We start from the raw sequence: 26,134 nt of genomic DNA on the forward strand, positions 1-26,134 counted from the left end.
TGGGGGAGGTTTAGGTTGGATATCAGGAAAAACTTTTTCACTAGGAGGGTGGTGAAACACTGGAATGCGTTACCTAGGGAAGTGGTAGAATCTCCTTCCTTAGAAGTTTTTAAGGTCAGGCTTGACAAAGCCCTGGCTGGGATGGTTTGATTGGGGATTCGTCCTGCTTTGAGCACGGGGTTGGACTAGATGACCCCCTGAGGTCTCTTCCAACCCTGATATTCTATGATTCTAGGAGGCACTGGGAGGGAGCGGGAGGGCCACCAATGGGCAGGAGGCACTGGAAGGTGTGAGGAGCTGGCTGCCAGTGGGTGCTAAGCACCTGATTATTTTCTGTGGAGTTGGTGCCTATGACAAGGGTGTTTTAATACTGGCAGCATGAGACCTTCATCATGTCACTCAAATTGAAGTCTCCCACGATCACACAGGTTTTTTCCTACATATTGCAGATAGATGTGTAAGGAGGCAGTCATCCTGTTCCCTCCTGGGATTTAGTGGTCCGTAGCAGACACCAACAGATACTCCATTTTGTGTTTTATTTGTTAGGACATTGATCCAGAAGCATTCCAGATCATTTTCTTTTGTTATCAGTGGCTTGGAAACAAGTTACTTTTAATCTTAACATTAATATTGTCACCTGTCGCTGCACACTGGAACCCATATGGGGTATCATCAAACAATTACCTGATGGAGACCACGTTCTGAAATAAATCTTTCCCGACCCCCCACTTCTGGCCTTCAAACAACTCCTGAGCCTCACTAAGCTCATCATCAGAAGCAAGCTCCTCACATACAAGGACACAACTCAAAGCAGCACCAGACCCTGCCAAAACAACGGATGCAAAACCTGCAAACATATCTCCATTATGACGACGATCAGTACCCCATACAACACACCTTTCAAGATCCCTTATTAAAACATATGTTGTACCTCATCCAGTGCCTCAAATAACTGAACTACTATTTGGGTGAAACCAGAAAATCGCTATGCTCTTGACTTAATGCCTGCAGGGCATGTCTACACTACAGCCATAAGTCGATTTATGTTAGATTGACTTACAGCCACTGCAGTAATTTGCTGAAGTAACCATCTGGCATAAGCAAACAGGAAACTTGTCAAAATCAAGACACTTTTGTTCTATGTCCTAGTACAAGCTAGGGAAGTACCTTCATGGACCAGTACCTGGAATACTCGTATCCAAAACAAAGATAAGGAAGGAATAGCACAAGAAGTTAGGGAACTGGGACAAACTGATAGGTTGGGTTTTAGTGATGTGAAAAGAGATGTGTAACTTGTAAAATCATCTCATAAATAATATCAGCTGAAATGTATAACATTGGGAGTAAACCTTTTGCATAAGGTGAATGTAACATAGCTGCACAAGATGGCTTCTTGGAGACTGGTATCATATAGATTGGAACCTTTCTTCTGTACTATATTATTGTCTTAGAGCAATAAACCTGACCGACATTGGTTTGTTACGAAATATATTCAAGAGGCCTGTAGTGAGACAGTGTGGCCTCCCTCCCAGCCAGAGGGGAAGGCATCCTTCTCCCTTCCCAAGTGGGCTGAGCCAGGACTGCCTCACTGCTCCCACCAGAAACGTGCCAGCGGTACAGAAAGTGTGGAGGGTGCGGCCTCCCACTCCGTTGGAGCAGAGATGCCGAGGGAGGCAGACGATTTATGCTCGCTCCTTGCTAAGCCCAGCAACGCCCTGTCCACTGCGGAACTTACTGCTGCCGCGGACCTGCCGGGACTGCTGTGGGCCACTTACCCAGAGGAGGCAGACGATGCCCCACTCACCCAGGTACACCTCGAGGGGAAGGGAGGGCAGGGAATGGCCCAGGGACAGCCGACCTTAGTCTGGCTTCAGCTTTTACAGAGGCCCGGTCAGTGTGTTGCGGCTGGAATCCCCGCTGACCCAGTGTCAGACCACTCCGTCGCTGTTAGGGCCCTGGGTCGGGGTCCGGTGGAGTAGGGTGGGCCCAGACCTCACCTGCCACCCCACCCCTGAGGTGGCAGCCTCCCCTTGCCAGGCCCAGTGGCATATGCTCATTGGTTATCTGCTGGAGCGAGGACGCTCAACCCCTGGGGTTTGCTCTGTCTCCACCGCTGTGACTAGGGACCAGAGCTCATTGACTACTGGGTATGCTCTGGCTCTGCAACAAGAGGCCAGGGCTGATCGACTATTGGGATGCAGCAAGAGATAGGGCCAGTTTACTACAGCATTTGCCCGGTCCCTGCTTAAAGGGCCCTAGGGCTATAGCCCGTTGACTGTTCAGCCCCCGCCTCGGGGCAAAGTGTACTGACTCCGGGGAGAACCTGCCCTCACATAACAGGCCAAAGCTAGCTGCCTATCTGGGAATTCAACCCCTTTAGGCCCATTGGGATACTAACGCCAAACTGCTAATTCCCCCAATACTAGGCTGAGATCCTGACGACATAGTGAGGCGGTGTGGTCTCCCTCTGACCCAGACGGGGAGGGACGACCACCACCTGACTACAAGGCCAAATAACCAAAGTGTGATCAAGCAATTGACTATACAATTTATAGGCAATTCTGCATCCAGGCTGCTCTGCTCCTCACTCCCTTCCCACCTGTTAGAGCAGCAGTAGTATCTGGACCATCTACATCTTTGTTCTCCTCTCCTGTGCTGGCTGAAAGATGAGGGTTTTGATGAAACTGGGACTATAACTCTCAAATTCAAATCTGCCAGTGTGTGACAGCAGCAATCAAATTGTGTGACAAATGATAAATGTGAAAATTTTTGTTCTATGTTGCATCATAATTTAGAGTCCAGTGGTTTTTAATGATAAAAACCTGTTTTGAAGGATATTGTGACAGTGTAGACTAGGTCTGGAGGCTCCCTGCTGGAGGCCTTGCGGCCCTGCCTCACCTCACCCCAGAAAAGAGCAGAGAAGCATTCCTTCAGGCAGCCTAGAGTGGCTGCAGGGGAGCAGCCAATCAGGGGCCAGAAGGGCCATATAAAAGGAAGCAGCAGAGGAAGAACAGTCAATTGCTGCCTGGAACTTGAAGCGGGAGGACTGGGTTCCTGGCCGGCCAGAAGAAAGAACAGCAGGACTGTGGACCGCTCACTGCAGGTAGGACTGAGCCCCGAGAAGGCTGCCAAATACCAGGTGCCTGGCTGGCTGGAAGAGCAGCAATGCAGGCAAGCTGAACTCAGGGGACTGAGCCCAGAACCTAGCCAGACTGGGCGAGGGTACTGTGATGGGTCATGCTGGTCCGGCTGAAGATTAAGCCCAGGGGGGCTGCCAAAAGGACACCAACTGGGGGTATCAATATGGGCCCCTGATGGGCTGTTAGACAGCAATGTCTCTAGGAAGGAAGCCTTAGTGCTACAGCCGCATACCAGTGCTGTGAGAAAGAACTAGACTGTATACCCTGGAAGGAGGGAAAGTGTCTGTCTTGGCTGGACGGCTGAGTCACTGAAGACCTGCCGAAAGAACAATCGGCTGTGGGGGGCACTCATGAAATTGACCAAACTGTGAATTTGGTAGGGCCCTCGGTGTGCCTGTACTGTAATACATAACCTGTGGTTGGCCTGGGTCAGCTGACTCTAGTTTGCAGGGCTCAGGCTGTGGGACTATAAAATTGCAGTACAGACATTTTTCAGAGTAGCAGCCGTGTTAGTCTGTATTCACATAAAGAAAAGGAGTACTTGTGGCACCTTAGAGACTAACCAATTTATTTGAGCATAAGCTTTCGTGAGCTACAGCTCACTTCATCGGATGCATAAAGTGGAAAATGCAGTGAGGATGTTTTATACCCCCAGACCATGAAAAAATGGGTGTTTATCACTTCAAAAGGTTTTCTCTCCCCCCACCCCGCTCTCCTGCTGGTAATAGCTTACCTAAAGTGATCACTCTCCTTACAATGTGTATGATAATCTAGGTGGGCCATTTCCAGCACAAATCCAGGGTTTAACAAGAACGTCTGAGGAACAGTGGGGGGTGGGGTAGGAAAAAACAAGGGGAAATAGGTTACCTTGCATAATGACTTAGCCACTCCCAGTCTCTATTCAAGCCTAAGTTAATTGTATCCAATTTGCAAATGAATTCCAATTCAGCAGTCTCTTGCTGGAGTCTGGTTTTGAAGTTTTTCTGTTGTAATATCGGAACTTTCATGTCTGTAATCGCGTGACCAGAGAGATTGAAGTGTTCTCCGACTGGTTTATGAATGTTATAATTCTTGACATCTGATTTGTGTCCATTTATTCTTTTACGTAGAGACTGTCCAGTTTGACCAATGTACATGGCAGAGGGGCATTGCTGGCACATGATGGCATATATCCCATTGCTAGATGTGCAGGTGAACGAGCCTCTGATAGTGTGGCTGATGTTATTAGGCCCTGTGAAACCAGACTCCAGCGAGAGACTGCTGAATTGGAATTCATTTGCAAATTGGATACAATTAACTTAGGCTTGAATAGAGACTGGGAGTGGCTAAGTCATTATGCAAGGTAACCTATTTCCCCTTGTTTTTTCCTACCCCCCCACCCCCTTCCTCAGACATTCTTGTTAAACCCTGGATTTGTGCTGGAAATAGCCCACCTTGATTATCATACACATTGTAAGGAGACTGATCACTTTAGATAAGCTATTACCAGCAGGAGAGCGGGGTTGGGGGAGAGAAAACCTTTTTAAATGATGAACACCCATTTTTTCATGGTCTGGGGGTATAAAACATCCTCGCTGCATTTTTCACTTTATGCATCCGATGAAGTGAGCTGTAGCTCACGAAAGCTTATGCTCAAATAAATTGGTTAGTCTCTAAGGTGCCACAAATGTAGACATTTGGGCTCAGGTTGGAGCCCATGCTCTGAGACCCCACAAAGGGAGAGGATCCAACAGCCTGGGCTCCTGCTCGAGCCTGAACATCTACGCTGCAATTTTATAGCCTCACGGCCTAAGTCAGGTGGTCTGGGCCAGCTGCAGTTGTATCACAGGTCTTCTGTTGCACCACAGATGTACCCTTTGAATCCCAGCATAGACCACCACATGACCTACAAGAGTAATTGCTAATCTCAGTGCAGACAAGGCACTAGAAGAGGTCTTGACACACACTTTATCAGTGGGCGTCACAGTGGGGTACACAATTATCTGCTGGATAGCAATATTGCGAATAAGGAATCCTGGATTAAATCCCTGGCTCTAGGACAGAAGGTTGGCAATAGACTAACCAAAGCATATATGGCACATTTCATCTGAAAGGCAGGTTGGTCAGTGGATAAAATTTAGGTCTGTCACTAGAGACGTGGATTCTATTCCTAGCTTTTCCTCTAGTGGTTTTGTGCAACCTCTGTTTACTTGTATGTAAAATAGGGGAGGGGGAGGGCTAATATTTGACTGTCTTCTAGGTTTGGAGTATTAGGCCTTGCTCAATAAGGGTTGTGAAATGCATGGGAAATATAAGCACCAATTAATAGAGGTGAGATTTGAATTCATGGTCTTCTGAGTCAGTGCACTTTCCTGTAGGCTACTGGGTCTATGTCTACTTTTTTGGTGCAGCTGTACTGGTGTCCATTTCATCAGAAATGCAGAACATCCTGCAAAATCCAGTACACATGAAAACTCTGACTGGGACAAAACCCTCAGATAAACTTGTTCCATGCCTCTCAAGTGTCCCTCATTTTGTCCCGAAGTTCCTTACATTTGGTGTCTCCTCACTTTTTGTTTCTGATGTGAACAATTTTCATCAATAAGAGTCTTGAAGCTGAGATTAGAGTCATTGACACGAAGGGAAAGAATCTCCCTGCATTTTAAGTTTGCATGAATAATTTGTCTTGTGTATTTAGGTCTTTCTCAGATGTTGCATCCCACATTTGGCTGTGGTAGATTGACAGGTATGACTCCATAAATTGGAACTTGTTGGTCTGACTCTCCAACCTCCATGGGAAGTCCTCTCTGCCACACCACTCTTCAGCCAGCTGGTTCTGCTGACTCTCATGTGACATCAGCTTGGCAACCTGTCCCCATGTGCGCTCGCTTTCGCGCACGCGCTCTCTCTCTCTCACACACGTACGTACATACATACGTACGTAATGACCAGGGCTGGCCTTAAGGCAAAGGGCACTGTGGGCCCACTCACATTTTGATACCCCTGGCCTCCACTGCTTCCTCCCACTGCTTAAGTTGTAATGAAAGAGGTGCCCCAGCACAAACTAAGCACTGTCTGGGCAGCTGGAGAGTGGCAGCTGCTGGCTGGATGCCCTGCCCTGAAAACTTCCCTGCTGCTGGTGACAGTGTTGCCTTCAAAGGGTGGCATGGCCTGGTATTGACACCCTTACTTCTGCACTGCTTCTGGCCGCAGCACTGCCTTCAGAGCTGGGTTGCTGGGGCTATGAACTGTCAAGCCCCGGCACAAATTAAGCACTGCCTTCTCCCCACATTGCCCTGAGCTCCCTTCCATCACCTTGCACCCCAGGCCCACCCCACGCCTTGCCTCTTGACTACAGCACCCTGGACAGTCGCTCACCCCTAAGGCTGGCCCTGGTAATGACTGTGAGGTATGGATTGAATGATATATTAAACAAATATTCCTTTATTAACACACTGGAAAAAGGGTGTGAGCTGGCAAAATTTGCAGGTGACAAAATTATTTAGGTTAGTCAAGACTGAGTAGCTGCAGAGATTTCATTAACACAGGAGAATGGACAACACAATGGCAGATGAAATTCAGTGTTGATGATAAATAAAGTATTGCATATTGGATTAGAGAATTAGAGAAAAAACAAACCACATATGCTAGCCACTTCACTTAGGCCTTGTCTACACTGCCAAGTTTTTTTGGGGGGAAAGACAACTTTTGTTGACAAAACAGTGGAGGTGTACATACAATGCCACTTTCAGTGACACCACAACTCAGTTTCATGACTAAATAAAACCACTTGCCAAGAAACAAAGGGCTTTTACGGAAAAGTTTCATTGACAAATTGCCAGCGTAGACACTGTGCTTGATTTTTATCACTTTAATTGGCCTCCAGAAGGCGTCCCATAATGCCCATCCTGACCGCTCTGGTCAGCAGTTAGTTCCAACTCTGCTGCCCTGCAGCCAGGTAAGCAACCCCCCTCCTTTAAAGTGCCAGGAATTTTTGAAATTCCACTTCTTGTTTGCTCGGTGTGGAGAGCTCACATCACATCTTTCCAGCTGACCAGGGCGGCTCCACGCAGCAGATGCTCTCCCGCTTGGACCACTGCGGAGCTACTAAATCCGCTCAGAAGTTGCGGAGAAGATGCTGTACAGTCCCAACTGCACTCCAGCCATAAGAATTTTGATACCTATGGGCAGATTTCTTGAAGCTTGTGTAAGAAGGGCTATGATCAGGATACGGTGCAGTGCAGAGCAAAGATCAAGGAGCTGAGGCAGGCATACCAGAAGGCAAGGGAGGCAAACCGTTGTTCCAGTGCTGAGCCCCAGACTTGCCATTTCTATAAGGAGTTGGACACTATCCTCTGTGGCCACCCCACCTCCACTGCTAAGATCCCCATGGATACTTTGGCAGGTCTGGAGCTGGTAGAAAGTGGACCTAACAGTGACGATGAAGAGGTAGAGGCAGAGAACAATGTGGAGCCCACCTTGGGGTTGCCCGATGGTGTGTCCAGTCAGGAACTGTTCTCCACTCCAGAGGTGTCTAGCCAGTCTTGGCAGTCACAATCCAGCAAGCAAGAAGCAGGAGAGGGGACTCTTGGTAATTGGTTTATCTTTGTGAAGTGAGGTGGTGTGTTGAGGGCATAGAAATGTACAAGGCTGGCTGTGGTTCTCTGCTGGACTTTTCCCTATGCAGCATGGCAGAACAGGGTGTTGATGCACACTGAGATTTCACGGGAATCCTCCAAAGATAACTCTAGGAAACTTTCCTGGAGGTACTTGGCAATTCTCTGCCAAAGGTTCCTTGGCAGAGCTGCTTTGTTCCTTCCCCCATTGAAGGAAACTTTCCCACACCATTCTGCAATCACTTGCGTGGATACCAAACTGGCACATAGGCGACCAGGATAGCGGCCAGGGCAGAAGCTGCAAGCTTGTAGTAGATGCTCCTTTTCTTCCCTGCTTACCCTCAGGAGTGAGATGTCTGGCACAATGAACCCCGCCTGTTGAAAAGGGTGGGAAAATCTAGAATATTGTCCCTAGACCACTTTACTTCTCCACAACCCTTTCATATGGATTTTCTCCCCTAGTACAATGCTCCCCGCCCCAGGGAAAACTCACCATGCCTGGGGCGTTTGGTGGCACGTGAACTTGTCAAAGTTCATTGTGAAAGTATGTTAGCAGAGGTGTATGTTCTACCCTCTTTCAATGCTGTACATGTAGTTAACAATCATGCCTCTGTGTATTTGTGCTGCTTCAGCTGTGGCCTTGACAGGCATCCCCTACATACCTGTGGAGTGCCTCCACTGGCTAAAAAAGTGCCTGAGACAGAGCAAGGAAGACATGTTCCTGCCGGTGATGGAATGCTCAGATGCCAAAACAAGGAATGCAGGCAGTGGAGGGAAAGAGTCAGGAAATAGCAGAAAATGAGGCCTATTCTATGGCTGCAATGGAAGGGATAATTAAAGTGATGGAGAAGCAAAACAGGCTCTTATAACGCACCAGCGTGAGCAGCTGCGTGCCCACCGTCCCCTTCAGCACATTCAGAACTCTCTCCCATGCCCTCCCCAAAATTCACCCACAAATTCCTTTCTGCTGTCTGGCGTTTCTCACTATCCCCCTCACTACACCCCCCTGGAAACCTTTTTAAATGAGAGCTGGACTTAAGCACAGGTGTGAAAGTTGGTCCTCCCTTAGTACCCCCTCGCCCTCCTCAAGCATTGGTGTTTGTGGTGTGAAGATTTTTTTTTTTTTGGTGCAATAACTGCAAAGTTTTTTGAATGATAACTCTATTTTTTTCCCAGCAAATGATTTCATTGCTTTACATTGAATCCTAAGCCACAAAAATCACAAGTGCTGCCTTGCAAACATCGATTGCATTAAGCATTGTAGTCCACAGTATAGCAACATTCATTACTGGTTCTCATCTTCAAAGTGTCCCTGATTCAAATAGTCTCCTGTGTCCCTCTAACAGCCCTGGTATCTGGCAGCTGAAAAGTAGCTGCCAGGCATTCTCCCCCCCCCAGCAGTCCACCCCTGAGCAAACTTTTCATCCTTACCTTCACAAATATTGTGCAACACAGGACTCTGACCATGAGATTATTATCGTCCTTTAGGTCTAACCTGCCCTAAAGGCATCACCAGCGCACCTTTAATCTGCCAAATGCATATTCTACGGGCATCCTACACCTACTCAGCCTGTTGCTGAACCGCTCCTTACTGCTACCTAGGTTTCCCGTGTAAGGCTTCATGACTCATGCCATTAAGAGTACACAGGGGATCCCAAGATCACTATGGGCATTTCAACATCCCCTACTGTAATTTTCAGGTCTGGGGAAAAAAAGCCCCCACTTTCAGCTTTCTGTTCAGGCCTGTGAAGATATGAAAGTCATGCACCTTCCCCAACCACCCTGCGTTGCTGTCAGTGAAACCCTTGTGGTGATCCACAAGTGCCTGCAACACCATGGAAAAATACCCCTTCCTATTAATGTACTCCATCGCAAGATGGTCTGATGCCAAAATTGGAATAGACATGCCATCTATCACCTCTCTGCAGTTAGGGAAAACCATTGCTGCAAAGCCATCCACTATTTCACACGCATTACCAAGAGTCACGGTTCTTTGCAGCATGATGCAATTAATGGCCCTGCACACTTGCGTTAACGCAGCCCCAAAGGTCAACTTCCTGACTCCAAACTGATTTGTGACTGAACAGTAGCTGTCTGGAGTGGCCAGCTTTCATGCTGTGATCGCCACACGCTTCTCCAGTGAAAGGGCAGCTCTCATTTGGGTGTCCCTGCACCAGGGTTGGGGCAAGCTCAGCACACAGTTCCAGGAAAGTAGCTTTCCTCATCTGAAAGTTCTTGTCATCCCACACCTGCATATCTACGCGATCCCACCACTCAGTGCTTGTTTCACGAGCCCAGAAGCAACAGTCCATTGTGTGCAGCTGCTCCGTGAATGTCAGAAGCAATCTAACGTTGATCCTATCAGTGTTGGCATGTCAGGCAACTGTGACTCCTGTTGACTTCAGAACTTCAAGATTAACGGCACTGCCGTTTGCAATGCACTCCTGACAGCTGGCAGAGCATGGGACAGCAATGCGGGATCCGTGGGGGAGGGGTGAGCAGAAAACAAGGGATGTTGAAAAATGCCGCGAACCGAAGATGGGAGCGCCGGGAGGGCTGGGACGGAAAGCAGCACAGCCTGGCACCGTGAGCCCGGACCCACGAGGCGCTGGGAGCCATCCCGCCTTCTCAGCAGCCCTAGCAGCAGCGGGCGGAGAGCTGAACGGGGAGCGAGCTTCCCGCGCGCCGTGACTTCCGCGGCTGAGGACCCGACCCAGCTGCGGCTGGGCTGTGACTGCAGGGCAAGGCCGGGGGGACACGCGACACGAGTGTCTTTAGCTTTTCGGATCGCTGCCACAGACAGCGCCGCGGGGCAGGGCGGGCGGATGCTCAGGAGCCGGGCGACGAGCCGCTGCGGGCGGGAGACACGCGAAGCCGCCCCCCCGGCAGGGCGCTGACGGGCGCTGGGCTGCGGCGGGGCCCTCACGGCCGGTGCTCGGCAGGCGGCGCTCGCTGAAGAAACAAGGACGCGGCCGAAGAGCCCGGAGGCCGAGCGCTGATGCCCGCGGGGGGCCCAAGGCCGCCGCCCCGCCTAAGGGGCCTGGGTCCGCCCCTCGTCGCGGCCGCGGCGGGGGCTCGGAGGAGGCGGGGGCGAAGCTCGGGGGACCTGTCAGGAGAGAAGGGCGGAGGCGGGGACTGGTTACCACCGACAGGGCACGAAGGAGAGACTGCGATAAACGCTCCATCGCCTCGCAGCCCAGCCCAGCCCGGCCCGGCCGGCGGGGCTCCGTGTCCCCCCCCGCCGCCGCTGCCGCTGCCGCCGCCGCCGCCGCAGCGGCCGGGCCGCGCCCAGTCACCTGCAGCGTCAGAGCATTCAGAGCGCGCGCCCGGCCCCACCGCCCCTCTCCCGCCCCGCCTCGCCTCGCCTCGCCTCCCTCGCCCCGCCCCGCCCCGCCTCGCGCCCCTCCCCCGCCCCGCCCCGCCCCGCCCCGCCTCGCGCCCCTCCCCCGACCCGCCTCGCCTCGCCTCGCCCCGCCCCCCCGGCCCCGCGCCCCTCTCCCGCCCCGCCTCGCCTCGTGCCCCTCTCCTTCCCCGCCTCGCCCCACGCCCCGCCCGGAGCCCCTCCCTGCCCTGCGCTCGCCCCGCCCCGCCCGGAGCCCGGCCCCGCCCTCGCCCCGCCTCGCCCCCCACCCGGAGCCCCGCCCCGGCCTAGCCGAGCGCTCAGCCCTGAGCTGGGAGCGGTGGGTTGCGCCGAGCGCTGCCGGGGTCGCTGAGCGGCCGGGCCCCGCCTCCGCCTGGGGGGCGGCACGAGTCCCGGCTGCGCGCGGAGGCGACCGGCAGCCCCCGGGCCGGCGACGCGCTGGCGAACGGGCAGACTGTCGCCGGGCCCGCGCTCTCCCCCGAGCCCGGGGCCCGTTTCGCGGCAGCCCGTGTGCACCGGGAGGGGGATGGGCGTGGGCCCGGCCCCCCCGGGGAGCCCGCTCTTGGGGGGACTTGATCCAGCGGGGCTTGGCTCCCCTCGCGCTGCTGAGCTCGCGGGCCGAGCGGCCTGGAGCTCGCCGGGCTCGCTTCTCCCAGGCGGCGGCTGTAGGCCCCCCAGGGACCGCTTCGCTGCGCCCTGCTCCCCTTCGCTCTCCGCTCACCTTTGTTCCCGCGCGCTGCGCCTCTCTCGCAGGCTGAGCATGTGCCGGCATGGCGCCGCCGAGCCGGACGCGGACTCTTCAGGTGGTGGACACTGAGCAGAGCGCGGACGCTGTGGAGTGGTGCCCCGTGGCAGGCTGGCACAGCCTCCTGGCTTGTGGCACCTACCAGCTGAAGAAACCTGGTGGAAAGGTAGGTGACGGAAGTTGTGGTATCAGGAGGACTGATGGAACAGCAGTGACCTAGGCCAGTCCTGCCGACCTCTCATGCATTGTGTGAACTGAAAAAAGGAAAGGAGGACTTGGGGCACCTTAGAGACTAACCAATTTATCTGAGCATAAGCGATGAAGTGAGCTGTAGCTCACGAAAGCTTATGCTCAAATAAATTGGTTAATCTCTAAGGTGCCACAAGTCCTCCTTTTCTTTTTGCGAATACAGACTAACTCGGCTGTTACTCTGAAACCTGTGTGAACTGAGTTCAGCTTCCTTGCGTTTTCAGATTGTTGCTACCCCCTTCCCAGCAGTAAACTGCACAGATGTGACATCTTGTTTGGACACAACATAAGAGAATAAGAATCTGGCCTAACCCAAACCCCCAGATCCAGACAAGCCTGAATTCAGGGAAATACCTTACTACATTGAAATTGCTTAGCTTACATCCATTCCTGACTTGCATTGTGCATTTGTCTGCACTGGGTGGTGGGGTAGTTCCCTTGAAATGTATCTCATCTTCTGATTTCTCAGGGACTCTGGCTGTGTGTCACTCCCACCCTGCCAAGGCCTAAGTGTGGGGAAAAGACTCAAAATTGAGAGAGACAGGCGAACTATCAAAGTTGGCAGCTGTAGAGAATGTGGGAGGCATTTCTGAAGTATAAATATTTTCTATAGTCTCAGTAAAAAGCACACAAACAAAAAACCAAACCCCCAATTGTGGAAGGATAGTTGTGCTCTAAAGCCTTGTAATTGGGGACAATGAAGAGACTGATTAAGTATGTCTCTGGTTGTAGTTTTGGGATTTTGTGTTGGTCTTTTCTTTGTTGATACTTTTACTGAAAATAGAAAATCAAAAATAAAAAGAACTCTGGACTTGTTAGAAGAACTTCCAAGTCCTCTCTGTTTGCTACTTGCTTCCAGTATGTGAATAACTGTGTAAATACAGTGTTGTGTTGGTTATGGGGGTTGATGCATTAGGGCTGGAACTGTGGTGAGGGGGTCCACCCAAAGGAATTCAGTACAGGATCTGGCCCTTTATATAGTGCTGATCTCTGAAAAAAGAAAAGGAAGACTTGTGGCACCTTAGAGACTAACCAATTTATTTGAGCATAAGCTTTTGTGAGCTACAGCTCACTTCATCGGATGCATTCAGTGACATTCAGGATGCTGATCTCTGGTAATTTGGGAATGTTTAATTGTGTGTCTGATATTTTCATGTAAAGTGTGGTTCTACTCTGAAAATCACTGTAAAATTGGCACTGTGAATTTCACATTTGCTGTCTCCTAGTGACTTAGATACAGTGTGCTTGGTTAATATGTAAAAAGGTGTGTGGTGGTGGTTTGGCGGCTGCTCCCCCCCCCGCTAGCTGTACAGACTTACTCTGAAAGCTGAGAGTGAAGCTGGGTTCTTTGTATCTCTTTCATGACCACCACCAAAGATCCACTGGGCCAAATTATGCCTTCAGTGACACCTGTGTGGTCTCATTGGCCTTCAGTGTGTTGCTCTGGTGTAGCTGATGAGAACTTGGTTAACAATTTTGATGATTATGTACAACATGGAATATATCCCAATTCCCCCTTTTATAGTTGTGTTGGCTGTGCAAGATTATTAGAAGAAAAACACAACTAAAAAAAACTAGAGTTAAAATTAGCAACTCTGAATCCTTAGAGCTGGCAAAACTGTGAGTAAGTAGTGACCAATTGTACAGTCACTTTTTTTCAAAGCAGAACAGCACTTTGAATTGGCTTCCATCAAGTGGCAGGGCATTACCCTGTTCACTTGCATACTCCCATATTGAAAACCACTTCCACTGCACCCTCAACATAAACTGTGTTCTTGTCTGATCTTGAGAACTAAGCAGTGTACTTGTATGGGAGACTTCCACGGAATGCCTAGGTGGTGCATGATGCTCATTCAGTAGGTAGCATGCTTTTTTCTGAGTCAGTCTTGAATCAGTGCTACAGCTTAGTCTGCAGAAGAGAAGAATGAGGGGGGATTTGATAGCTGCTTTCAACTACCTGAAAGGGGGTTCCAAAGAGGATGGCTCTAGACTGTTCTCAATGGTAGCAGATGACAGAACGAGGAGTAATGGTCTCAAGTTGCAATGGGGGAGGTTTAGATTGGATATTAGGAAAAACTTTTTCACTAAGAGGGTGGTGAAACACTGGAATGCGTTACCTAGGGAGGTGGTAGAATCTCCTTCCTTAGAGGTTTTTAAGGTCAGGCTTGACAAAGCCCTGGCTGGGATGATTTAACTGGGACTTGGTCCTGCTTTGAGCAGGGGGTTGGACTAGATGACCATCTGGGGTCCCTTCCAACCCTGATATTCTATGATTCTATGGTGTTAAGAGGAGCTGAGCTGTGGGAGGGTTGCCTTTCTGAAAGGTGCAATACAAAGGTATGCTTATGGACTGGTTATTGCTAAAGAGCCCATGGCCCTTTTCATAAGTGTAGAGAGTGTTAGCCCTTGTTTCCTAGCCAAATATCAGCTCACTCTGCCTCCCTAAATTCCTTCTCAATTAACTAAATATGGGAATCTAATACTCCTTACTGCCCTAAATGGTTGTTGAGTGTCACTGAGGGCTGTTAAACAGTTGCAGAGTTCCATCCCAGAGCTGGGTGAAGTGATACAGTTATCCCTTACCTGCCTCCTAACAGAGCTTGGGGCCTGATTTTTCAGAGTTGCTGAGGATGTGTAGCTATCATTGGCTTTTCCTGGAGTTGCGGCTGCTTGGCATCTCTGAAAAATGTCACTCTTAGTGACTTTCCCTAGGTCCTACAGCATGTTTTTGGTAGAGCTGGGAACTCAACTCAATGAGTGCTGACTCTATCCCATGCTCTGGCTAGTAGATGTTGGTTAGCTTTCTGGCAGGATCTTTGCGGGAGGAATGTTACAATGTATGAAAAAGGTGAGAAAATAGCCCCTAAAGCTTACAGACTTCCCTTCCCCTTGTTTGATGCAGCCTGGTGTAAACCCCAGTGAGAGTGATGAGGCCCACACACGGCTGGGTCGCCTCTACCTGTATCGCTACAGTGAAGAGCAGCCTTTTATCCCACTGACTGAAATTCAAAGGATTGAAACTGCCGCCATCCTAGACATCAAATGGTAATGCTGGCTAGTGAGGGAGGACATCAGGCTCCTTTGGCACTTGTGGCCAAGGACTATCTGTGGCTGGGCTGCTGCTCTAGGTGTTCTTCCTTTCTCTCCGACCGCCAATAGCTTCTACTGCAATAACGAATAAGCAGCTTCTTGTGACCACATTGCTGTACAAGGTTTCTGGCTTTTAGTTTCATAACGTTTGTAGTATTGTTCTGTTCTAGGATGAAAAATACCAGTAAGCCACTGCTAGCTCTCAGTGTGGGCATCCCGCACTTGAACTGTGCCTGCTGCATATCCAGCCTTGGGGCAGTTCTGTCAGTGCTTGTGGAACCAGGGGAAGCAGCAGGATAGACAGTAGCAGCTGGGGGTACTAGCTTTTCATTGGCTTTGAAAACTAGTTTTAAAGCTATGATTCTTTTTAAATTAATAACCTTCCCCCCCAACCCTCCACCAAGTATCAGCTGAGGGCAGGGGGAGCCATTTTAGAGAGTGAGATGGGTGTCGCTGGGAGCAAAAGCAGCATTAGGGGATAGGATCTTGTCTCCCTCAACCCCCATGGGGAACAGGAGCTATGCAAGTTGCAGTAAGAGAGTCTGCTGCCTGGCTGAGACCTGTCAGAGAACTTTAGAAAAAAAACAATATAGCTCCTCCTTCAGGACTGTGTTAGTTTCCTCTAATGCAAGACATGGACACGAGTTCAAGACCTCATTGTCAATTACTCTTCCAGGTGCCACATTCCCGTCGCAGAACATCCCATGTTGGGCATTGCAAATGCCAAGGGAACTGTGGAGCTCTGCCACCTGACTGGAAGTGAGGTAGGTGACTGGGATGCAAGTCATTAATGTAAATGCCTCTAGCTTCATTAATAATGTTCAAAGGCTTTACAGTGTGGTGTTACTGAAAAGATGTCGGAGGCTCCATGGCGCTCTCAGTGACTCCAGGGCAAATGTGCTCAGTTTACAAGTGAAATTTTTTTTTTGGGTGGCATTTTTCCTAAATGCCAATGCCAAAATTTGTCCCTGAGATCTGGGAGTCAAGCTTGCCTCTGTCCATCTGTGAAGAATGGACGGTGAGGGGAGAAATGGGGAAGGGGTAGGGAATGAGGACAGACAGCGCTTGGGGTCTTCAGTCTCTGGGGAGAAGAAACAACTGTTGAAAGAGCAGTTGGCAAGATAGAACTGTGAAAGGAAAGTCATAGAAGCCCAAGAAAGAAAGTTTTGAGGAGGAGGCGTGGGCCATTGTCAAAGGCAGCACAGAGATTGAGTGTGAAGAAGGGGCTCTGTGAGGAAGAGGTTATTGATGACTAGATGGCAGTTTCAATGGAGTGGACAGAGCAGAAGCCAGCCTCGAGGTAAGTTAGGACACTGTGGCTAGATAGCCCTCTAGCCACAATGAGGTTTGAAATGGAGGAGCTGCTGGGATGGATAGTTGGGGAGGGAGGTAGGAGTCAGTGAGTTTAAGGACAGGAAATGGGAGGCACCCTATGTGGATAGTAGTCCTTGTATTTAGCACTTCAGGGGCTTATATGTTAGGATTTTTCTCTTCTGTAATGCCAAGAATCCTAAAATTCTCCAGGGTATGAACCTACAGCATCCATTGAATGCAGCCGCCTGTTGGATCCCCCAGTCAGGGGTGAAAGAGCAATTAGATACTGTCTATGTGGTTGTTTCTATCTTCCTGATCTTGATCGATTTCCTTTTCTCTCCAGTAGAAGAACAGCTGCATGTTGGAGCCACTCTGCAGTGTTGATTTAGGAGCACAATGCATTGCCTTGTCTCTGGACTGGTCCACAGGACGGGAGCAGTGGTGAGGAGGGGAATAACTATGGCACTCTGTTGTACGGGGTGTGTGTTTGTGTGTGTGAGAGAGAGAGTCCATTGTCACTTGCACAGTCCCTGCTCTCAGGAGGCTTAGAATTGCCTTTGAGGCTCCTTCATGCGGAAACTTTTACTGTGGGTCTCTGCCTATGAACCATTAACAAGGAAATGGGTTGGCAGCTTTAGTGCTTGTGTAAAATCTAAACTCCATTTAGTCTGAGCCCCAGTAGTCTCCTGTAATGGGGAAGCTGAGAAACTCAGTCTAGAAGTGGCTGCTCTGCTATCTGCTCCCAGAGTTGATTTCAGGAATGTCATCACCATGTCAAATTAGTTAGATGTCACCCTCAGGCTGAAGGGGACTGTTTGTTTTCAGAGTTAGGGGGAGAGAAAAGTGTGGACTGATCATGGGGCTGGGAGCCAGGGGGAGTTCTGTAGTTAAAATTGTTTAACTTAATTTGGTATCTTTTTTTTTTTAATTGCGTGTGCCCATTATACTGTGTCTGTGCACGCTGTGTAATGAATTGACAAAACTTCTGAACTTGGGCAAGTCCCTTTGTGTATATTTCTTCTTCATCTTTAAAAAGGGAAAACCACTATCTGTGTTGATTCAGAGGGGCATCCCTGTAAAGTCTGTCCCTGCTGCTCAATCACTTGGGAAGCAAAAGGCCTTCTACCTCCCATGGGGCTGAACATGCAGCATCTGCAGCATTCCCAGCCCCTGCAGACCCAGTGAGTGGGAGAGCCATGTGGGAAGTTGCCACACAGGAGAGATGAGACATCTTACTGGGTGTTTCAATAGCGTTTTGGAGCTTACAGGTGACCAAAGACCTTGTTTCAATTAATTATCCAAAATCAATATGAGCTGATCATTTCCTGATTGAGAGCAGGGAGCTGGGATTGTGAATATTGCCGTGCTTCCTGTGCAGTGTGGACTGAAGATGAAATCCAGCTCTTAAGAACAGGGGACTGGTGCACTCTGCAGATGCCCAGCAATGGTGTCTGCTTGGAAGCCTTGCTCCCCTAGTGTTGCTCCATGTCTGTGTTAATAGACAGATACTCATCATTTGTGTGTTAACTGGTCTTTTCAGGCTGTAACATGGCTGCAGGTGTGAAGGAGAAAATCACTGGATTAAATGCTGGGACATGAGTTGTCTTAAACTCTAACATATTGTCTCTTTCCTGCTGTAGTGGGCACCCACTGAGAGTAATCAGCAGTGATTCAAAGGGGACGCTGAACCTACTGTCAATAGATGAGTCTGCTCCTTCTGTGAAAATCCTCAGCCAGTGGAAGGCTCACAACTTTGAGGCCTGGATTGCTGCTTTTAATTACTGGGACACAGACATTGTGTATTCAGGTATGAACACCAGAAGCTTTTTCTTGTGGGGAGAGGGGCTATCAAAATACCCATTTCCATGGTGACTGCCTCTCTTGCCCCTCCTACCCTTTGCATGTGCATCATGATGACGCTTCTTGCTGCTGCACCAGCCAGCTATTTTCTCAGTGTTTGTGCCATTTCTCGGAAAAATAATCCTTGAAGGAGTGACTGTGGGAAGTTGTGGATATTAAAATGCCCACCCTGACTGTTCATTAACCAAGAGGGAGTAGTACATTGTAATCAGAACAGGAGACTGACGTGAAGGCTCTGGGATTCTAGTTCCAGCTCAGCCATTGACTTAGAGTTTGATCTTGGCAAGTCACTTCACTTCTCTGAGTGTTGATATCCCCATTGTGAAGTGAAGATACCTCCATAAACGGTTTGTGAGATTCAACTTACGTTTGTGAAGTGCTCTGAGATGCTTGGAAGAAAGGTGCCAAATAAATGTTGACTACTATTTACTTCCATTTAGGTAGGGTTCCTTCTAACTGTTTCCCCTCCCTGATCCTACCTCACGCTTTTGGATGAAGTGAAATCTTTGTGGTACATGCAACAGCTCTGCCCTTCATTCCATTGAAAAACGCAAGTCCTGCTATGGTCTTCTGAGTGCAACAGCAGTAAGGGCATTGTCTCCTGCTCTAGTCATGCTCCAGAGCTGTCAAATCTCAGCTTCTTCTATGGTGCACTGATTTCCCAACTAGTGTTAATACAGAGCCAATCTCTCCTTGTACAGGTGGAGATGACTGCATGCTGAGGGGCTGGGACACCAGGCGCTGCCCAGAGATGCCTATCTTCACCAGTGAGAGGTAACTAAGTCACTCAGACAGATGGTCATAGAATCATGATGCATGACTGACTATGACTAAGTGTGTTCTCTCCCAGAATTCCAGTTGAATGGTTAAAAGCTGACATTTAAATTTGAGGCATGCCATGGTCTTGTCTATCTGTGCCCTTTGTTCTGCTGCCTTTGGTTGGTTAGCTGCTACTTTGAGTGCTAGGTCATTTGTACTCAAGTTGTGGTGTTTGGGGGAGGTGGCGGGGAAGGGATCTTACTTCTTTTCCAAGGCTGTGGAGTGAGCAACTTCCTAACCTCTATGGTATTCTTGTGACTGGAGTAGTCTCTGGCCTCTATGCAGGGAGGGTTTGCTGGTGGATGTCCTGGCTCCGTCCATGTCCTAAACAAAGTCACTGCTACATGATAGCATGTATGGATTCCTGTGGAGCTGGAGCTGAAGGACTTGTGCAGGAAAAATAAGAGCTATAGGAAACATGTTCAGCTTGCCTAAGAAATGAGGAGGGATATAAAACTACCAAGATTTTAAAGGTGTAAATGCTAAGTATGGAGGAGAATTAGTATGGTACAAGGAACTGGAACAAAAAGATGTGCCCATCCATAATGGAATGGAAATTGAGGCAAAATTTAGGCTAGATAGAAGGAAGAACTTCCTGGCAAAGTTCTGTTGGGCTGTAGAATGCTTTTCTCCAAGGGAAGTGAAAAATCCATCACTGGACTAAATGCTAGAAAATGTCCTGCACTAGCCTCTGGGAAATGGAGAGACCTATTAAATTTACCAGTTTATCTCAGTCTGGGATTCTTTTGTCTCCTTTCCTCTCTGCATTCCCCACTAAAGTGGTGGAGGTGAGTTCTTCTTAAAATAAGTGGATTGATGGAGACGAAGAAAAACTCCCAAGAGTAACATCTGCATTTTAAAATGACAGGGCAGCTTTTTGCTAAACTTTTATTTTTTCTCCCTTCCCATCCTTTTACATTTCTTTTGTAGTTGTGTTTTACTAGACATATCGCACATTAAAACAGTGTGAACCACTTTTCAACTAAGCTCTGTTTATAATCCTAAAACACTGTGGTTTATTGTTAGTTACTACTAGGGGAACTATATCAACCTCTCTTGCATGGAGCTATTTTGCAGAAACCCATGGCACATCATGCCATAAATTTGCTCCTCTGTGAATCTTGGAATTGCTGCCAATGAATGCTCTCCTGCTAGAAAGCTGCATGGCAGGAGTATTGCTCTTAAGAACGCTCAAGACACACATGGGCACTGGCAGTTTATATTTTCTGAGGCTGGAAGGAACCAATGTGATCATGTAGCGTGACCTTCTGTGTAACACAGGCCAGATAAATTTACTTGAATTAATTCCTGTTTTGAATTAGAGCATATCTTCCAGAAAAACATCAATCTGGATTTAAAAATTGCCAGTGATGGAGAATCAACCATAACCATTGGTAAATGGTTCTAATGGCTAATTGCCCTCACTGTGAAAATGTATGCCTTATTTCCAGTTTGAATTTGTCTATTTTCAACTTCCAGCCACTGGAGTTTCTTATGCACCTTTCTCTGCCAAACTGAAGAATCTATTATAAAAAAAAAAAAAATTGTTCCCCAGTTAGGTACTCATTGACTGTGATCAACTCACCCCGTAACCTTCTCTTTGTTAAGCTAAATAGATTGAGCTCCATGAGTCTAAGGCATGTTTTTCTAGTCCTTTAATCATGCTCATGGTTCTTCTCTGCATCCTCTCCAATTTATTAACATCCTTCTTGAATTGTGGACACCAGAACCGGACACGTTATTCCAATAGCAGCTGCACCAGTGCCAAATACAAAAGTAATATAACTTTCCTACTTTTCAGCTGATTATCCACCATAACTGCAAGTCTTTTTCACAGTCACTGCTTCTCAGGATAGAGTCCCTCAGCCTGTCAATATGGCCTGCATTCTTTGTTCCTAGATATAGGATTTTACATTTGGCTTATTAAAATTCATAGAATATCAGGGTTGGAAGGGTCCTCAGGAGGTCATCTAGTCCAACTCCCTGCTCAAAGCAGGGCCAATCCCCAATTTTTGGCCCAGATCCCTAAATGGCCCCCTCAAGGATTGAACTCACAACCCCGGATTTAGCAGGCCAATGCTCAAACCACTGAGCTACATATTGTGCTTTTAAAATGCATATTGTTTGCTTGCACCCAGCTTACCAAGCAATCCAGATCGCTCTGTGTTAGTGACCATCTCCTTCAGTATTTACCACTCCCCCAACTTTGAGTCATCTGCAAACTTTATCAGTATTTATTTTGATTTCTTTCAGACCATTGATTAAAATGTTAAATAGTATAGGGCCAAGAACTGATCCCTAGAGAACCCCACTAGACACGTAACTGCTCAATGATGATTCCCTGTTGACATTTATATTTTGAGACCTGTCAGGCAGCTTTTAATCCATTTAATATGTGCCATGTTAATTTTGCATTGTTCTAGTTTTTAATCAAAATATCATCTGGTACCAAGTCAAACACCTTACAGAAGTCTGTTACATCAATGCCATTATCTTTATCAACCTAACTTGTAATCTCATTTAAAAAAAAAAATTAAGTTAGTTTGACAAGGTCTGTTTTCCATACCCCATGTTGCTGGGTATGAATTATATTACAGGACTCAGTAAATTAAAAGTGGGTATCACTGTTCCATTATTTTATCTGGAATTGGCAAAAGGACTGCTCTCTTCCTGTGTACTGCACTACAATCACTATACCAGGGTTTAAGGCTGTCCTTAACTCCTTATTGTAAGAAGCTTTGTTGCAATGAAGGTCGCCCTAGAACTCTCCAATTTTGAGAACAAAAGAAATTGTCTTCTCACTGTGTGCACTCTTTCTTGGTCTCCATTCTCCGAATGCATGTTGTTCCTTTGCAGACATTCAATGGGCGTGTGCAGCATTCAGTGCAATCCACACCGGGAGTATCTTCTGGCTACAGGAAGGTGAGTTATCTCTAGATGCTCTGACCTGACATCCCCAACCTGCCTCATTATTTGCAGTCCATGGCTGCTTCCCCAAAAGCTCTTGTGGGAAGAGGCTGACATCAGAGGAGCGTGGTGGAAAGTGCATTGCATCCTCTTTATTCCTTCTGTGCAGTATGCACTAAAATTCCTTTTCTGTCTGTGCATGTTTATTTGTGGTGTGTTTCCAGCTATGATGAACACATTCTCCTGTGGGACACCAGGAATATGAAGCAGCCATTGGCAGACACCCATGTTGAGGGTGGAGTTTGGAGGTTGAAGTGGCACCCAACACGTGAGCACTTGCTGTTGGCTGCTTGCATGCATAATGGATTCAAAATCCTTGACTGCCAAGGAAGTATGGGTGAGTGTTCAATAGAGCGGGAAAGGATGTTCTTCCCTCTCCTCCATACACCGCTGTTCATCTTCCCTGACTACAGATGGAAGGGAAGGCCAGTGGATGCTACTGCACTGAATAAATGGTAGAAATATACTAATACTGTCAAGAAGCCTAGGTGTTCAATTCACTTGTAAGAACTCCTTGCTTGACATTTGAACTCCTCTATCCTTCCCCTGATGGACCAACAATTTTATTGTACCATTTTGGAGTGGTCTCTCCAATCATAGTGCAGGCACACTGTAACTACTGATTTGTAACCTTTAACTAGTTTTCAGTCATATTATGCAAACCCTTGCATTCTGGCACGAGGGTAGTAGCCATTCATGTGGCCACTTCAGTTTATTGCTTCATCCAAATGACAGGATGACGAGACACTTCTGCATGTATGATTGCCTGTTAGATGCTTCCTATTAACTTGGTAATAACTGTATCCTGAGCAAACGGGTCTGCTATTGAGAAAACTGGTTGCCACCTCAAACAACCTCCAAACCAGTCCGAGCACAGTTACTGCATTAGGTATTAGTTATAGCTTGCACTTGTGTTCAGGCCATGCTACACAGGACTGCAGTCAGATTCCTGGTTTTGCCAGTGTCTGGCTGTACGACCTTGAGCAAGTCACCTAACCTCTCTGTGAAAAGGGGATAATACTTCATGTTGGAAGGGGTGATGAGGATGAACTGGGTCATATCTGTGCAGCACTTCGAAGTTGAAAAGTGCTATGGTTGATCAGTTCTAAACTCTTATTATTTGAACACTTAAAATGTGCTCTCCACCTCATAGAATGGAAGGTCAGAGATTCAGTGGGGACAACAACCTGCCATAAAAGAACATAGTGTATAGATCTTGGCAATTGTAGCATTTACAGTTTGTGTGAGACTTACTTTCATGGTGCCTCTCCTCTGAGCCCTTTAAGAGCTGCACGGGCATGCTGATCCTCTTCTCCCCTCCAATGAGCTGAGTGAAGATGAGGCTATAAAAAGGCAATAGAAAGTTGATGAGGAAAACTTCCTTTTTATCATTGCCTCATATCTCTTTGAAGGTGTCTGATTCTTTTTGTCTTTTGAAGGAGAATGGTAACCAGTAATACTTGGGATGGGGTGGAAGAGCGGAGTTCTTATTGACTAAATTGTCAGCATTAGAACAGCTAGCAGACTAGCTACCTAAACTGGGCTTCGCAGCTTGATTTCCACTTATTCTTCTTTTTAGCAGAAAACACCGAGGAATGCACTGTTGTGTCATCCTACATCTTGCATAACTCCTTGGCTTATGGAGCTGATTGGTCAAGACTGTCCCCAAGGGATCCCTTGGCTGTAAAACAGGACCCACTTTCTGCACCTGACTTGTCTGAGGGACCAGTGGCAAGCTCAGATCAAGGAGGCAAGAAACTGGATCTGCAAATCCAGAACCTGAAGATAGTTTATGAATCTCCTACAGCTACCTTTGATGTAGAGTTAGATGAGGAGGGTGAAGGCACTGCCTCACAGGTCAGACCAGAAAGTGGCTCTGATCCTCATTCTCAGTGTCTTGATGGAAGGGGACTGGACATCAAGAGTGATCAAACTGAATTAGCAAAGGCTCCAAGAGAGACCAGCATCCTAGCGACTTGTTCATTTTATGATAACATCCTACATGTTTGGAAATGGGAAACAAGTCAAATCAACCCTTCAGAGTAAAATACAAAAAATATTACTCCCACTCTGAAAACGCAATTTCACTTGAACAGCCTTGAAAAGTCCCCCTCTTTCAAATGTCCCAGAGGGAAAGTATAGGAGACTTTTTGTATTGAGAACTGTATCTGCAGCCTATGCCCAGTATAACTTCCACTGGGGTTTTTCCAGTTTTATTGCCTGGGAGCTTAAGGCTCCTGAATTTCTGAAGACCTGTACTGTTAAATTAAGGCAACTACATTCTTAGTGTTTTGTGTCTAACTCTGACTAAATCAAAATGAATAGTCTCCTACCTTTGCTTAAGGACATAGTAAAACATGGGTGCTTCTACTTGGCTATCCTTTACTGTTGTGATTCAGAGTGATGATGCATTTCAACGGATGCTTCTTTAGGCATGAAATTTACCTCCCTTGACGACTAGTCTGTAAGTCTTGCCTCCAGTTCCAGAGATGTGGGTGGGTGCCATCTTTCCTTGTCCCTCTCTCCCAGCAGAATCTGCCTCCCCCGCATCAACCAAACTTTGCTGCAACACTAAATTATTTAAGTCCACTGTTACATAATAGCCACAAAATTTGGATTTGAATGTTCAAGGGTGTTTGGGGTGTTTGAATATAAACATAGGTCACTGGCTTGTTTTGTAAACTGCCACATGCTGTGAGGACATGCTGCACAGGGAACCTGTTTATAGTGACCTTGGATAGAGAGAGATTCCTTTTAGAATGAAATCCCAGATTGTCTCAATGTACATGACAGAACAGATTGCAAGTGCAGCTCCAGTGAAGTTGTATACTGAAAAATGTCTTAATCATGAGGATTCTGCTGTGGCTGCGTACGTGTAATTTTACACCTAATTTACTGCATGACTACAAGTTGACTTTCAGGTTATCACTTGTCAACAAGCACCACTTGGTTTTGCATGATCATGCAGTGAATCTCATTGTATATTAGTGCTTGCAGCAAAGAAATCTTTAAAAAAGCAAACTCTGCAACAAACCCATATCCCTGGTATCCAGAGAGTGAGACCTATGAGACTAGGGTCAAATCAGGTTTAAAAAAAATGAGCCTTTTTTCAGCGTAAATCTCAAAACCCCCAAACCCTGTTGGCAACACTTCCTGATGTTTAAAAAAAAATAAAATTAATAATTCAATCCTAACTAGGATGTCTCCAGAATTCCTTGAGGTTGCCCTGTTGGATTCTTACTATGAAATATCAGTAAGTCACTACATTAATGGGGCACTACCTGGGTGTTCCTGATTATCAACAACCAAAAACCAGCTTAAAATATTTAAGTAATTTCTAACTTGTAGGGTTTTTCTTTGGGAATCTTAATGAATCATTAGCCTAGAAGGGAAGAAACACCAGCAGCAACGATAGATTTTTGTAACAGTAAATACATACAGGCTATTAAAACAACATACAGAAGTAACTAAGCTTCTTAAGGCGCAAAACCTTGTTTGTGGGTACCATGTGTATTTTGAGTGCTGTTTTATGGAGATGCATATCAGCATTGTGAACAAAAGTTTTTGTTAAAATTAAAATATTTTTGGATGTTTCTGAAATAAAAAGTGTAAGTGAGTTACATCTCTTATCAGTTGAAAAGCTCCAAGGAAACTCAAATATATTGGTCCTGTTCTGTGGTATCCGCTGCTGGATTTCAGAGACAGATTATTGTTAAACAGATACTCACCAAGCAACACACACTCTGTGCTTTTATTTTGCATGTGGGATAATGCTGCTGAGAACCAAGACTAAAGAACAAGAAACTGTCTGGGATTAGTCTACCAAATGTGAAATGATGCTGTCGGGAGGTAGTGAGAAGAAATGAGGAATAGAATTGTAGGGATGAGAAATTTTTGGCTGCTGATGTGCTATAGAAGGGAGAAGTATTTATTATGCAGACTAGCTGTGATTCTTGACCAGAAGATGATGACTTTTAGATGAGATTAGCATTGT

At 47.4% G+C, this 26,134-nt stretch overlaps 1 protein-coding gene and 1 long non-coding RNA gene across 3 annotated transcripts; one reads left to right on the forward strand and one right to left on the reverse strand.

Annotated features, from left to right (window-relative positions):
• Positions 1 to 7,125: 7,125 nt before the first annotated feature.
• LOC119563843 lies at positions 7,126 to 23,723 on the reverse strand. Its single transcript, XR_005222540.2, has 3 exons — positions 23,395 to 23,723; positions 11,818 to 11,996; positions 7,126 to 10,841 (listed from the first exon to the last, which is right to left on the reverse strand). It is a non-coding gene; the product is annotated as an uncharacterized LOC119563843 (long non-coding RNA).
• On the forward strand, positions 11,867 to 25,756 carry DPH7 (diphthamide biosynthesis 7). 2 transcript variants are annotated; one of them, XM_007067664.3, is made up of 9 exons: positions 11,867 to 12,007; positions 14,993 to 15,135; positions 15,857 to 15,944; positions 16,841 to 16,935; positions 18,135 to 18,301; positions 19,056 to 19,128; positions 22,030 to 22,095; positions 22,305 to 22,477; positions 23,720 to 25,756. In XM_007067664.3, exons 1-9 carry the CDS (start codon positions 11,867 to 11,869, stop codon positions 24,184 to 24,186), a joined length of 1,413 nt encoding a protein of 470 aa, XP_007067726.2. In that variant the 3' UTR covers positions 24,187 to 25,756. The 2 variants fall into 2 exon arrangements, with proteins under 2 accessions (XP_007067726.2, XP_037735668.1); XM_037879740.2 differs by having other exon boundaries at positions 23,723 to 25,756.
• The last annotated feature ends 378 nt before the right edge of the window (positions 25,757 to 26,134 follow it).

Source organism: Chelonia mydas, chromosome 16 (assembly GCF_015237465.2).
Source record: "Chelonia mydas isolate rCheMyd1 chromosome 16, rCheMyd1.pri.v2, whole genome shotgun sequence".
In the NCBI taxonomy this organism is placed as follows: Eukaryota; Metazoa; Chordata; order Testudines; family Cheloniidae; genus Chelonia; species Chelonia mydas.

Bases quoted from the DNA above. Each gene is read 5' to 3' on its own strand.
- DPH7 (XM_007067664.3), top strand. From the start codon at position 11,867: ATGGCGCCGCCGAGCCGGACGCGGACTCTTCAGGTGGTGGACACTGAG. The intron at 15,945-16,840 runs GTAGGTGACTGG...TCTCTCCAGTAG, and splicing joins GCCACCTGACTGGAAGTGAG to AAGAACAGCTGCATGTTGGA. The intron at 19,129-22,029 runs GTAACTAAGTCA...GTTCCTTTGCAG, and splicing joins CCTATCTTCACCAGTGAGAG to ACATTCAATGGGCGTGTGCA.